This window comes from Mesocricetus auratus, unplaced genomic scaffold (genome assembly GCF_017639785.1).
Source record: "Mesocricetus auratus isolate SY011 unplaced genomic scaffold, BCM_Maur_2.0 Super-Scaffold_100691, whole genome shotgun sequence".
Taxonomy (NCBI): domain Eukaryota; kingdom Metazoa; phylum Chordata; class Mammalia; order Rodentia; family Cricetidae; genus Mesocricetus; species Mesocricetus auratus.
The window spans coordinates 34,312,553-34,327,663 of NW_024429267.1; the positions used below are offsets into that span (position 1 = coordinate 34,312,553).

General features: G+C 37.6%; 1 protein-coding gene across 3 annotated transcripts in view; it reads left to right on the forward strand.

Annotated features, from left to right (window-relative positions):
- The window catches only part of Xrn1 (5'-3' exoribonuclease 1), a 96,914-nt gene that overhangs the window by 37,758 nt on the left and 44,045 nt on the right, over positions 1-15,111 (forward strand). For all 3 annotated transcript variants that reach the window (XM_040739578.1, XM_040739577.1, XM_040739579.1), the window contains 6 exons: positions 2,424-2,593; positions 3,589-3,709; positions 3,801-3,899; positions 8,226-8,329; positions 11,759-11,890; positions 13,024-13,186. In XM_040739578.1, coding sequence (XP_040595512.1) covers positions 2,424-2,593; positions 3,589-3,709; positions 3,801-3,899; positions 8,226-8,329; positions 11,759-11,890; positions 13,024-13,186 — 789 coding nt within the window. The remainder of the gene's footprint in view (positions 1-2,423; positions 2,594-3,588; positions 3,710-3,800; positions 3,900-8,225; positions 8,330-11,758; positions 11,891-13,023; positions 13,187-15,111) is intronic.

The window sequence follows — 15,111 nt, forward strand, 5'->3', positions numbered from 1 at the left end:
CATAGTCTTTTTATGTGTGCATGTGTGTGTAGGCCAAAAGATAGTCTTAGGTGTCATTCTTCAGATACCATCCACTGGTCTAATAGGGGACCTAGCTGTTTCTATCTACCCAGCACTTAGATTGCAAGTGTATACCACCATGCCCAGCTTTTTACATGGGCAAGCTAGGAATCAAACCCGATCTTGATGTTTTTACGTGTAATCACTTCACCGACTGAGCTATCTTCCCGGTCCCTATCATTTGTTATTTTAATGATTGTTGTTCTAATTGGGGTGAGATATAGTCCTTCTAATTTGTATTTCCCTGATGGCTAAGAATGTTGAGCATTTTTTCATATATTAGCTTTTGCATTTATTCTTTTGAGAACTGTCTGTTTGGTTTATTTGTCTACTTATTCATTAAATGATTTTCTCTACTTAATTGTTGAGGGTCACTATAGGTTCTATTGTTAATCCCCTATCAGAAGAATAGCTAGCAAAGATTTTCTCCCGCTTTATAGGCCATTCTTTACTTGCAGATTATTTACTGTTCGAAATTTCTTAATTTCACTCAATCTCCTCCAATTCTTGGGACTATATCATGTATTTCTTTGGGTCCTCTCAGAAAGTTCTTGTAATCTACTGTTTAGTGATATACCTTATTTTGTCTCTAAAGACTTGAGGTATATTATTTGCTAATTTATTTGAGACCACCACCACCTGGCTTCTTTTCTACTTTTCTTTCATCTCATCTCCACACATGTGCTATGGCATCCGTGCATCCACATACATGTGTGTACACACACACACAGACACTAAATAGCTTAATTTTTGAAAACAAAAGTGGGACTGGAGAGATGGCTTAGCAGTGAAGAGCACTGATTGCTCTTCCAAGAGACCTAGGTTTGGTTCCAGCACCCACATGGCAGCTAACAACCCTCTGTAACTCAAATTTCAGGGGATCTGATGCCTTCCTCTGGCTTCCATAGGCAATAGGCACATACATAGTGCATAAACTTACATACAAGCAGAACACCTATACACATGAAATAAGTAAGTTAAAAGTAAGTAAAATAAAAACAGCTATATGGTAGAGAGCAATAGAAGAAGACACACTTGATGTTAACCTCTCACACAAGCAAGCATACCTGCATGTGTGCACACCAGTCAATAAGTCAGTGAATAAGTAAAAAAAATTAAATGCCCCTTATGGTTAGACGTTGATTTCTTTCTCTAGAATTGGGAAATGCTCTGGTATAATTTCATTGAATAGCTGGTCTATGCTTTTAATTGTTAGTTTTTTATCCCATGAGTTCTTGGTTGTGGTTCTTTGGTCTCCTGATTGTACTACATGCTGGTTGTACTTCTTTTCAGTACATAACCTGCCCCTTAAGTTCTCCTCTCTTTCTGTCTTTGGATTCAAATATACTTACACTTAATCTTCTCCTGAAAGACCCCAGGCGGGGGACTTTCACGGGAGGGAGACCCGAACCCAAGGAACACCGAGGCCACGAGCTTGGATGCAACAGCAAGAGGCTTTATTGATAATACACGGGTACCCGGGGCATCTCAGTCTCGGGAACTGAGAGCCCCGAGCTGGGGACTCAGGGGTTCTTTTATAGCAAAAAGCGCAGTACAGAAGCGAGAAGCCTAGTTACGGGACCCTGATTGGGTAATTTAAATGAGGCTGGGGCTCAGAACAAGGGCAATTAAGGTTTCTCCCATCTGGACAGAGAGGCAATTAAGGTTTCTCTCAGAACTCAATTCTCGGCCTTGGCCCTATCTGAAGAACAAAGGGTTTCTGTGCCTGCCCAATCTTTCTGGGCTGGCTATGCAGACCATAGACACCTGTGCCCCTATCTGGACAGAGATAGTAGTGACTATTCAGCTGCGAAGACCTTGAGCTGAGCTCCCTCCTGATAAAAAATGGCTGAGCTGTGGGGGAAAGGAGTTTTCCATAAGCCTCAGCTGCTTGCGCTGGGCCGGGGTCTTTCACTCCTCTATACTGAGGCAGCTTCTAGATTACCTTATTACTCCATAGTTTCTTCTCTCTGGACCTTTTTCTGTTGTTTTGTGTTTTAAGTCAGGCTGGTGCAGAACCTGCTACATACTTGAAAATGACACTGAACTCTCGCTTTGCTTTCATTTTATTTTCTCTATGTACATGCACACACATCTGTGTGTGTTAATGCACTCATTCATGACATGTTGCACAGGTAGAGGTCAGAGGACAGCCTGTGAAAGTTGATTATCTCCCTCCATCATGTGCATCCCAGGGACTGAACTCAGGTCATCAGACAGCAACAAGTGCCCTTACCTGCTGGGCCACCCCATTAGCCCAAGTTTTTATTTTTTAACAGCCTGGTATTATACAAAGGAAAAATACTTTTCTGTATGTTGAGATTACAGGATTTTTAAAAATCTTTTATTATTCTTTACATCAGAAGAGATTGTTGGACGCCATGGAAACATGTAATCACTCCCTCAAAAAGGAAGAAAGAAAAAGAAACCAACACAGTGAATGTCTAATGTGCTGGTATGATAAAGACACAGAGTTTACCTACTCCTCTCCATGGCCAGAGAAGTTCCCTGCCATAGAACGATGCTGTACAAGGTAATATTATTCTGTAATTTTTCCCAATAAAAAATAACTCCCATACACACAATACACACACACAGAGAGAGAGGCTTGAATATCTATGAATAATTAATATCTTGTGACAATTAGTTGATATCAAGTAAGCATTGCTTTTAGGTCATAGATCCATTCTTATTTGTGCTTTATAATAGCCTAAGTGATGTATGTTATCTTAGGGCCAGGCCAATCCTGACTCCCACGGGTGTTGTTTACCTCAGTCAAGCTCCCTAGACCCTAAGTCTTGGGGACTCTGTCTGAGTCAACAGTACCCATTCTTGTAAAAGTATCTAGATGTAGTTTATTAAGAATCTCAATGTAAACATGTCTTAAATTTTTGTGCACTTGGGGCTGAGTTAATTGTTATCCAAATACTCTCTTCCAAATTGTACTGTGCTTAAATAGAATTAAAGTAAAATTATCTGGTCCAGCCCCTGTTACAATAAAATCAGTCTGAGCCGAGGTTCACTCTTGTCCTTGAGGACCGATTTTCCTTGCCTGCTATAAAGCCATATTTTTTGTTTTTGTTTGTTTGTTTGTTTCTGTGAGGCAGGATTTCATTCTGTAGCCCAGAATAGCTTTGAGCTCAGAGCAATCTTCCTGCCTCAACCTCCCTAGTTTGAGATTATAGGTATAAACCACTATGCCTGGATTATTTCTTTCAAGGAACAGTTCTCCTCTACTGCCGTGGCCGTGTGTGTGTGTGTGTGTGTGTGTGTGTGTGTGTGTGTGTGTGTGTGTGTGTGTGTATTTCTAGGTCTCACTATCTTGCTTATGCTAGCTTAGAAGTCATTATGTAATTCAGGATAGCCTTGAACTTGTACCTCAAGTGCTGTAATTATAGACATATGCCACAATACACATCCCCCTTTCTAAACAACAGTGATTCTTGTGAAAGAGTCAGGAGAAAGCTGAAAGTTGTAACTGTTTGTAATGTTTGAATTTTAAATTAAATACCTTGATTCATTTTCTAGGTATAAAATAATATCATTAGATGCTTGGCGTGTAGACATAAACAAGAACAGAATAACCAGGGTTGACCAGAAGGCATTATATTTCTGTGGATTCCCTACTTTGAAACACATCAAACATAAAGTCAGTGGCTATTTAATTCAGATTTTTTTCACTTTATTAAAAGTGAAGTGATCATAAAGAATTAAACTAAATTCTTTGAATTCTTTTAAAGTTTTTTTTGAAGAAAAGTGGTGTTCAAGTATTCCAGCAGAGCAGTCGTGGTGAGAACATGATGTTGGAAATCTTAGTGAACACAGAACCAGATGAACTTGTAAGTATTTTATTTGTTTGTTTGTTCATTTACAGAATATCTGTGATGCATAAAAATTCTTGTACCTGCTAAGGTGTTTAACAAAGAAACTTAATGTGCCATAACTCAGATTCAGTGTTTAAGATGAAGCACAGAAATATGAATTAGGTGGCACTAAGAGCCTCTGTAACTAGCACCATGAACAGGATCTGAAGAGGAAATGAACTCTGCTGGCCGGTGATTAGGGACAATGTAGATGCGCAGTGGCTTCAAGTTAGGTGCTGAGAGACATTGGGACAAAGAGAGGAAAGGCACCCTCCTTGAAGGAAAGGAAGTAGTGTCAACTCCAAAATAAGTAGTTGGGATGTATTGTCTCATTTTTAACCTCTTTTTTTTTTTTTTTTTTTTTTTTTTTGGTTTTTAAGAGACATGGTTTCTCTGTTTTGGAGGCCTGGCCTCGAACTCACAGAGATCCGCCTGCCTCTGCCTCCCGAGTGCTGGGATTAAAGGCGTGTGCCACCAACGCCCAGCTTCATTTTTAACCTTTGTGTTTGAAATATTTCTTAAATCTTTTTCTCTGAACAATTTCAATGTATTTGAAGGAAGGAATAGATAAAATTGACTGAAGCAAAAGACTTGTGAGTAGTGACAGATAAGGCTAGAAGATAAACTGAGGCAGATTAAGGGGCATCTGGAATACCAAGCTAAGGAGTTTGGATTTTTTCCTCCTATGACTTATTTTGAAATTGATATCTTCATAAAGATTAATCTATCAGCAATATTCTAAACCAAATTGAAAAAAGAAGAAAAAAACCAGTAAAACCAGGAAATTCAAAGTCTGTAGTCTTAAATGATAAGGATATAAATAAAATGGCAATAGATCTTTAAAATAGTAACTAACTCAGCTGTCCAGGCTAATGAAATAGTAATAGTAGTTTGATGGACAAGGAAAGTTAAAATAGGAAAGTTGTTGGTTTGGGAGATTAATCATGATGAAATCTTAAGGTGGCTACTAAGATATTTAACTAAAGCTATCCCAGTAACCTTTCTTAGCTAGTGTTTCACAAAGATAGAAATTCTAATAACCTCAATTGTTCATTGTAAATAAGAATTTTATTGTATACAGTAAACCTACTGTGCATTTAGAATATACTAACATTGTACTGTCTTAGAAAAACTGAGAAAATAGCCCAGTTATTTATGAACTGTGGTTCAAGTAAAAAAAACTTCTCTTTTTTTTTTTCTCTTTTTTTTTTTTTTGAGAGAGGGTTTTTCTGTATTGTTTTGGACACTGTCCTGGAACTTGCTCAGTAAACCAGGCTGGTCTCAAACTCACAGAGATCACCTGCCTCTGCCTCCCAAGTGCTGGAATTAAAGGCATGCACCACCAATGTCTGCTAAAACTTCATTTTAAAAGCTACTGGTAAGCTAGGCATTGGTGGCACAAGCCCTTAATCCTAGCACTCTGGAGGCAGAGGCAGGTGAATATCTGTGAGTTCAAGGCCAGCCTGGGCTACAGAACTGAGTTCTCAGGTGGAGGGGGTGTGTTCTGGTATACAGTTAAATTTCTCAGGCTAGAGGTTGGATACAGATATTGTTACTGTAAGTTCCTAACAAGAACTGATGACTGAGGTCTTGAGATATACAAAGTTACATTGGATGGTAATGGTCTCAACTTGATTAAGGAGGTTTCCACAATTAGGGCTGGAGAGATGGCTTGAATTGTCATTCTTGCCAGAAAGACCTGCATTTGGTTCCTAGCACCCACAACAGCCCAGTTCCAGGGTATCTAATGCCATCTTCTAGCTTCTGTTGGTACCAGGCATTCTTGTGATGTACATACATGTATAATAAAAAAAAACTCATAAACATAAATAAGTCTTATTTTGAAAAACAAATATAAGGAAAACAAAAAGAAATCCACAATTATGAAGACTGCAAAAGGAGCCATTAAAGTGACATTGAGGATTCAGAAGTAAAAAAGAATCATTCCCAAGTTATTGTCACAACTTGGGATATCAAAAACTTGAAGCAAAAATTTTATGTTACAAAACTGAAACAAAGTCTAAATTTTATTCCAGTACATTGGTGAAGGCAGAAGTTCAATTCTTAATGATAGGCAATAGGAAGAGTGGGTGGATAGGCAGTAAAGGAGGCAGGCGTTGTTTTCTTCATCAAGCTGTGATTGGGGCCTGAGTGATGGCCCAACAGTAAGGGTGCTTGCTGTTCTTGTGAAGGACAAGCTCTGTTCCCAGCACCCATTTCAGACTGCTGTAAAACTCCAGCTCCTGGGGACCGGGCACTCCACACAAATGTACACACATGTACACATGAACTAAAAATGGACTTTTTTTAGCTGCTATGTGTCTTTAATCCTGGCACTCTGAGAGACAGAAGCAGAGACAAATGGATCTCCATGAGTTTGAGGCCAGTCTGGTCTACGTAGTTCCAGGCCATCCAGAGCTACACACCAAAACCCTGTCTCAAAAAAAAAAAAAAAAAAGGTTTTTTTAGAATTACTTTTATTAGCACAGAGAAGGCTGCAAGCATAACTATAGGCAGAGAAGAAGACCATCCAGAAAAATTGCTACAGAAGAAAGTAGAATTCTTTGGACGTTGTCAGGCTTTTGTAATAGAAAAGGATGTATAATAGCAAGACTGCACATGACATAATAGTGGATTTCAGCTAAAGCTTCAGAAAGAATCTGGTAAAGGAAGGATTTTTTTTCCAAAACAACTAAAAGTGGGATTGAGATAAATGAACACAGACAAATATTCAGAAAGAATGACTAATGAACCCAGTTCTTTTTTTTTTTTTCTTTTTCTTTTTCTTTTTTTTTCTTTTTTTTTCCTTTTTTGGTTTTTTTCGAGATAGAAACCCTATCTCTGTGGCTTTGGAGGTTGTCCTGGAACTCGCTCTGTAGACCAGGCTGGCCTCGAACTCACAGAGATCCGCCTGCCTCTGCCTCCTGAGTGCTGGGATTAAAGGCGTGCGCCACCAACGCCCGGCTGAACCCAGTTCTAATGTTGAAGCTTGCTTCGATTTTATTTTATTTATTTATTTTATTTTTTTTTTTTTGAGACAGAGTTTCTCAGTAACTATGGAGCTAGTCCTGGAACTTGCTCTGTAGACCAGGCTGACCTGGAACTCACAGAGATTCACCTGCCTCTGCCTCCCAAGTGCTGGGACTAAAGTGTGCGTCACCACCATCCAGCATGAATTGTTTTTCTTTGCCTAGCAAGAATTGTTTTTCTGTAGTTTTTTATGTTCACTTTAAGAAAAGTCTGATTATCAGAATAATATTCCCAAAAAAGCATCATCTCTTATTGCTCAAAATTGATTCATGTATGTGTATATGTATGTTCTGAGACAGGTTCTAATGGATCTCAGGCTGGTCTCAGACTTCCTTGAATCCCTGATCCTCTTGCCTCTGTTTCCCAAGTGCTAGGATAGAGGACATGCACCACTGCACCCTGTTAGGAAGTTCTGGGGATTGAACTCAAGGCTCTGTGAATGCTAAGCCAGCCATCCACCAGCTCAGCTGGGAATGTAGCTCTAGTAATAGAGTGCCTGTCTAGTGTGCACAAAGCCTGGGTTAGATCCCCAGAACCATGTTAAAGTGGGTGTGGTTACAGGGGCACATTTTATAGTCCAACTCTTGGTAAGTGGAAGCAGGAAGTTCAAGGTAACCCTTGGCTACATAGCAAGTTCCAGGCCAGCCTAGGCTACATAAGACCTATCTTATCTCAAAACAAAGAGCAAACAAACAAAAAAAAAGGTTGAATATAATTCAAAAGATAAATAAGATTTATATTTACACATCAGTTTCTACTACAAAGTTGTTATCTAACCTAAATGTGTAAGTTGAATATCTTCTTTTCAAAGCTAGGATTTTTTTTTACTTAAAATATTGCCTTGTACAGAATAGTATATTATTTTACTTTATCCTCAACATTGGAAGGAAGACATTGTCCTTTCTCTTCATAAAGAGAAACATAATTTGATCAGATTCTGAAAGGGATAAAATGATAATTTGGAGCTGTGTTCCCTGGCTTTAAATGTAATATTCTTTCTTGCTAATGTGCCACAAATGAAATGAGGTACTTCTTTTCTTTATGAAAAAATAAAACCAAAGAGATTACTACTGTTCTTTTCACTTTTCCTTGTTATCAGAGAGGTAAGAAAGAGAAATATGTATCTACAGTAAAGTCAGGATATAGTGGAGGGAATTTTGTAACCTCATTCACTTTACAAATTAAAACTTAAATGCAATTGGAGAATTTTCCTCTGAAAATTTTTCTCTTGGATCTAAACTATGAATGAAATATTCTGTTTTTGCTTTTAAGAGTATTGAAAACATAGCGTCATCAGTGCTTGGAAAGTCGGTCTTTGTTAACTGGCCCCATCTGGAAGAAGCTAGAGTTGTGGCAGTATCAGATGGTGAAACTAAGTAAGATATCATTTATGATTTCTCTAACATATTTGATTTGCTATTTGATAACTTTCATTTATTTTTGGGAGATAAAATTATTGTAAAAGCATTTACACTCTAGTGTAAAACTAAAACTATTCTCAACCACTTGAAAGTCAACCACTGTTAATAGTTTATTATATACACCCCTGGGATATTGTAGATACATTATATTGTGTTAGTTCCTTTTATTCTTAATAACTTGGAAGTTTTATCACCCAATTCTTTTCTGAGTAATAACCATTGTATTATTTAACAAATATATTTTCTAATAAGAATTAACAACATATATAACCTTAACTTTTCCATATTCTTCCCAGATTTCATTCAATAGTACACTGATTTAGTGTGTGTGTGTGTGTGTGTGTGTGTGTGTGTGTGTGTGTGTGTGTGTGTGTGTGATGGATGAGTGTGGACATGCAGTAGAAGTCGGAGGACAACGTTTTGAACCAGAAAAATAATTGAAATGTTGAGAGAGATGGTTATGTAAATGAGTTCCTTGCTAGTCACTTCTACAAGAACAGGTGCATTCATAAATGCAGTCTTAATAAACCTTGGCATTGCTTGTCAAACACATGTTGTTAAAATGTGCACACTGATTCTATATTTTATTAGTAATCTTCATAAGAAAAACACTAGATACCTTTTGTTGGTTATAGAAAACTGTTATTGTTAGAGAAAGAGTCTTACTGAATTTGTATTTCCCCTGAGTTAGTATTTAAAGTTTTAACATTTATTTCATAATTACTTTTATTTATTAAACCATTTTTAATAAGGTTAGAAAAAAGAAGTTTATTCTCTCCTTCTACCATAGATTGTAGGGATTGTCAGGCATGTGCAGTAATTGCTTCTGCCTTCTAAAATAGGTAATACAGTAATTTTTAAACCAAATAAATGAGACTGTGTGGCCCTGGCTTGTCTGGAACATATTTTATTAACAAGGCTCACCTCACACTTGTACACATCTTCTTGACTCCATCCCTAAGAGTGGAAGATATGTGAGTAGGCCACTATATCTATGCTTGTCCTTTTTATTGGGGGGCTCATTTATTTTGTGTATGCATATATGTCTGTGTACCATGTATATGAGTGTTGCCTGCAGAAACCAGAAGAGGGTATTGGACTGAAGTTATAGATGAGACGACTTAGCAGTTTTCATGTGGGTGCTAGAAATTGAACTATCTTTCCAGCAATCTCTGTCTTATATTTTAAGATTAACTTTTTGCCATTTTAATTAAGCTCATATCCTTTTAATCAATGAATAGTTAGGCAGGCCTTTCTTAATAATTTTAAACTTTTATTTCTTATAAAGCTTGTCCTCTTTTTTACTTGCATGTAGCTAAAGCTAAGTTTTGTTCATAGAAATTGGGTCACAATTGTATTCTCTGAGTTATTACATGTCAAAAAATATCCTTTTGTTTTTAATGATACATTGGATTACAGTTTTAGAAAACCAGTCTTTTGTCTACTCTCCTTTTCCCTTAGCCTGCACACATCTCCCGGTTATGTTTTCGCATAAATGTTATTGATTACTTAATTGAACTGAAATTGTAGTTGCTGGCATTTCTGTGAGAAATATTGAGGATTCCTTGTTGGAAGAGTAAAATTTAGTTCTCCCTTTGGGAGGTAGTCCAGATTGCTAATATTTTCTTTGAAGTATTCTGTGGTTTTACCATTTTTTACATTAAGCCATGATCCGTTTTAAATGATTTTTGCATAATTTTTCAGATTTAGATTGTTTAATATATAATTTGCCTATGAATCATTCCGTTGCTACAACATCATTTGTTAAAGATACCTTTTCTTTGTTGGGTTGCTTTTGTCAAAAGTCGGCACAGAGCCTGGAGAGACGACTCAGCAGCTAAGAGCCCTTTCACTCTCGCAGAGGACCTGGGTTGGGTCCCTGCACCAGCACATCTCACAACCACCTGTAACTGCAGTTTCAGGGAATCCAAGCCCGTGTGTGGCCTCTTCAGACACAAGGCATGCACTGAAGGCACATACATACATACATGCAGGCTTTCACACTTTATACATATAAAAATAAATCTTTAAAAGTTGAGAAAAAAAATTAGTTCCAGCCTGAGAATCTTCATCAGTGGCAGAGTGCTTTACAGCTTTCATCTGCTATGCACAAAGCCCTGACATAACAATAACAAACCTTTTTTTATAGTGCGTGTATTTGTGTAGGTGTTTTTCTGACTCTCAAGCCTATTTATGCTTATGGACTTTTTTATGCTCATTTCTTTTTATTTATTTTTTTATTTTATGTCCATTGGTATTTGCCTGCATATATGTCTGTTTGAGGGTGTCAGAAGCCCTGGAACTAGAGATACAGACAGATGTGAACTACTATGTGGCTTCCTGGAATTGAACCCAGGTCCTCTGGAAGAGCAGTTAAGAGCCCTGTACCCATTTCTTGATTATAAATTTATGCCAAGTCTTAACATCAAAGTGACACATTTGACTTTCCTTTTTTCCTTTTGGTTTTTCAAGATAGGTTTTCTATGTGTAGCTCTGGCTGTCCTAGAACTCACTCTGTAGACCAGGCTGGCCTTTAACTCACAGAGAACCACCTGCCTCTGTCTTCTGAGTGCTGGGATTAAAGGTGTGCACCACCACTGCCAGGCTATAACTTGTCTTAAAAAATGGTTTTAGCTATTCTAATTTGTTGCATTTTTTAAGAGAGATTGTTCTGTATCTATTAATATTGAAGGAATTTTTATACAAATTTTGTTAAATCTAAAGGATATAATTGCTCACACTTATAATTTCAGCACTCTGGGTTGAGGCATGAAGATCTCTACAGACTCAAGACTACCCTAAGCTATGTAGAGGTTAAGGGTAGCCTATGCTACATAGCCAGCCCCTGTCTTGAAAGAGAGATTGGAGGAAGGGGAGAAGGGGGAAGAGGAATGGAAGAAAAACTTAAAAACAAGAAAAAGAAAAATTTTGTACCTATAGATGAATTTGGGAAGGTTTGATACTTTTACTATATTGAGTTGTCTAACCCATGAATACTGTGTTCCTCTCCATTATTTAAATTTTGCTTTCTTTTATTAGTGATTTATCTTTTCATTACACTAATGATTTATCATCTTGTTATGTTTATATCTGAATAGTTCATCTTTTCTTAAGGTGAGACAGAGTCTTGCTGTGTGGTGTGAGCTGGTATCAAACTCATGCTCAAAACATTCTCTTCCCTCAGCTCCTCAAGTAACTGGGTGTCCAGATATATACCAACGTACCCAACGTAGGAAATTTCTACACATATTTATTCTTCAGTTTAAATTACTGTATTCAAAAACCATTTGGGGGGTTTTATTTTTACAGTTGTACCCTGCAAAAGCTCTACAGGAAAGCACAAATTTGGGATTACGTAATTTCTGCTTTGTTTTTATTTCTAAGGTTTTACTTGGAAGAACCTTCAGGGACACAGAAGGTTTATTTGGGGAAAACTGCTCCACCATCTAAAGTCATCCAACTTGCAGATAAAGAACAGTCGAACTGGACTAAAGAAATACAAGGAATTTCAGAACAGTGAGTATCATAGAGAATTTAGTTGAGGGCTGAATAAATGGCTCAGAGGTTAAGAACACTGGCTTCATTTAATCAGAGTTAGGATCCCATGTAGTGATTTACTTATTCTTTAACTCCAGTCTCAGAGCATCATTGCCCTCTTCTTCTGATCTCCAGGGCATCAGGCACACATATAGTACACAAATATGCAGACCAAACATCCACACACATTAAATAAATACATTTTTTAAAATATCTTAGTTGAGTATGATGGCACACAACTTTAATTACCACACTTGGGAAACTGAGGCAAGAGCACTATGAGATTGAAGCACAGTGTCAGATATGTGACTAGGAAATGCAGATGCAAAGAGTGCAGAGAACTGGGGATTGTAGCTCAGTATGTTCAAAGCTTGCATTCAATCCCTGAAGTCATTTAAAGAGAAAGATTGGAGTGTTAAGAAGTATGCAAGTTTAATTGAAAGCCAAAGTAATCATCAAGGCAAAGGTAATTATTTATGAAAAGTTTATATGGCATATAAATGTAACAAGTGAACCTTTGCAATGAGTAGCATACTTAAAAAAAAAATACCCTGGTGAGTTCCATGGTGCCTTTTTTCACTTTATCTTAAATTTAAATTTTCTATTACTGTGTGTGTGTGTGTGTGTGTGTGTGTGTGTGTGTGTGTGTGTGTGTGTGTGTAACCTTCCTTGAATGTGAAGTTCTAGAGTTTTTATACATTGATGTTTTTCATTAAGGCACATAGACAGTGGAGAAATGATCCACAGACTAAAATCAATACTAGCAAAAGTTTATGGCAGTGATTCTCAAGCTATGGCTTGAGACCCCTTTGTAGGTCAAACAACCCTTTCATAGGGGTTATCTAAGACCATCAGAAAACACAGATATTTACATTACAATTCATAACAGTAACAAAATTACAGTTATGAATTAGCAACGAAAATAATTCTATGGTTGGGCGTCAGCACAACATCAGGACCTGCATTAAAGGTCACAGTATTGGGAAGGCTGAGAACCACTATTTTCTAGGGTGCTGAGAACTGCTGTGCATTTATTTGCAGTGCATATGTTTGATTGATGATATGGACTGCATACATACCTCTACATGTATATCTTTTTTCTTTTTCCTTAGATACCTAAGAAGAAAGGGAATAATAATAAATGAAACATCTGCTGTTGTGTATGCTCAGTTGCTCACAGGTCGCAAATATCAAGTCAGTCAAAATGGTGAAGTTCATCTGGAAAAACAGTGGTCAAAACAAATTCTTCCTTTTGTTTATCAAACTATTGTTAAGGTAAGGTTCCCTACCCAAGTCTCAATTCTTTCTTAATGTACATTATTAGACATTGTTTTAAAAAGATTGCCGTCTGGGTAGTGGTGTTGCACACCTTTAACCCCAGCACTTGGGAGGCAGAGGCAGGAGGATCTCTGTTGAATTCAAGGCCAGTCTGTCTACAGAATGTGTTTCAGAGCAGCCAGGGCTACACAGAGAAACCCTGTCTTGGGATGAAAAAAAAAGGGCTGTCAGCTGGGTCTGGTCACTCAGGCCTGTGTAATCCCACCTGTTTGGGAGGGTAAAGGAGAAAGATTACAAGGTTCAAGGTCTATCTCAATTTTTTTTAAGGACTAGAGATGCAGTTCAGTGATAGAATACTTGCCTAGCATTCATGAAGTCCTATATGTTTGAGGACTCAGTGATGCCAAAAACAGGACACTCAAAATAATTAATATTTATTTGTGGATAATAATAGTAATAATTTAGCAATGTACAATAAGATGTTACATGTATATATGTATGTATGTATTTTACTAAATATATTTATGTATGTATTTCACTAAATATATTTTTTGGGAGCTGCCCAAGTGGCTCAGCAAATCTAGGTGCTTGAGCCAAGTCTGACAACCTGAATTCTGTCTGTGGAACAGCCAAGCATGGGGATTTGAATTCAATCCTTGGAACCCATGTGCTAGAAGGAGAGAACCAGCTCCTACAAGTTGTCATCTGACACAAGCACACACACTAAATAAATGATTCTGTTCTGGTTTTGATTTTTTACATTTTTTAATATTATCCTGTATAAGGATTATTCCATTCCCATTCAGCATGTACAAGTAGGGAACATGTTTTTGATTTTGCAGTAGTTTTTTGTTGTTGTTCCTTTGTTCATTGCTTTTTTGGTTTTTGGAGGGTTTTGTTTCGGTGGGTTTTTTGCTTTTTTTTTTTTTTTTTTGTTATATAGCCCTGGTTGTCCTAGAACACACTATTCTTAATATGTTGACATTTTTTTATCCTTCAAAAATACTGGCCTTAGTCAGGAATAATAATGAACACCTGTAGTCCTAGCACTTGGGAAGTTGCAGCAAGAAGATTTGTATTGAAGACCATGGTGGACAACATATCAAGACTTCTTTTCAGCCTTGACTGTCTTGGAACTTGCTCTGTAGACCAGTCTGGTGTCAAACTCACAGAGATCTGCCTGCCTCTGCCTCCCAAATGCTGGGATTAAAGGCATGCACTGCCACTCCCTGGTTCAAGATCTTTTCTTTAAGAAAACTTCTTTTTCTAGAAATAAACTAATGAATATTAAAGGCTTTGCCTGTGTGTGCATAATCTGGTCTCTAATTGAGGCGTGGGTTGGGATCCTACTTCTGACACCAGATATGAATGTGCAAATTAAGATACACAGGACTAGGATAATATAGGTTAATTTTATTCAGGGAGAAGTCACTTACATGAGAAACCTATAGCCCACAAGTTGGTATCAGAAGTTCCAACTCTGGAGGATCAACACCCATCTGCCCTCTATGACTCAACTGGAACCAAGAGAGAACAAGCCCGTCTGGTACCCAGACCAAATCCCACACACTCACATACATACCTGTGACCACGCACAAACGGTTGTGGTCAGCGCCACAGGTGCCTCTGGTAGATCTCTCACTACATCTAATGTTGTAAGGGGACAGTTGGTACTCTTTATCCAAGGGTTGCTCTTTGACAGCTTCAGTTACCTTCATTCAACCAAGGTCTAAAGGTATTACCTGAAAGGAACCAAAACTAAGCTATTCATACATTTTAAATTGATCACCATTCTGAATATTGAAACAAATCTTGTGCTGTTGCACAGATGGAAATGTCTTTGTCCATTGCATCCATGCTGTATAGGCATATGGTATCTCAGCACCAGCTCAACTGTTACAGGATCATGGTGCATGGTAACA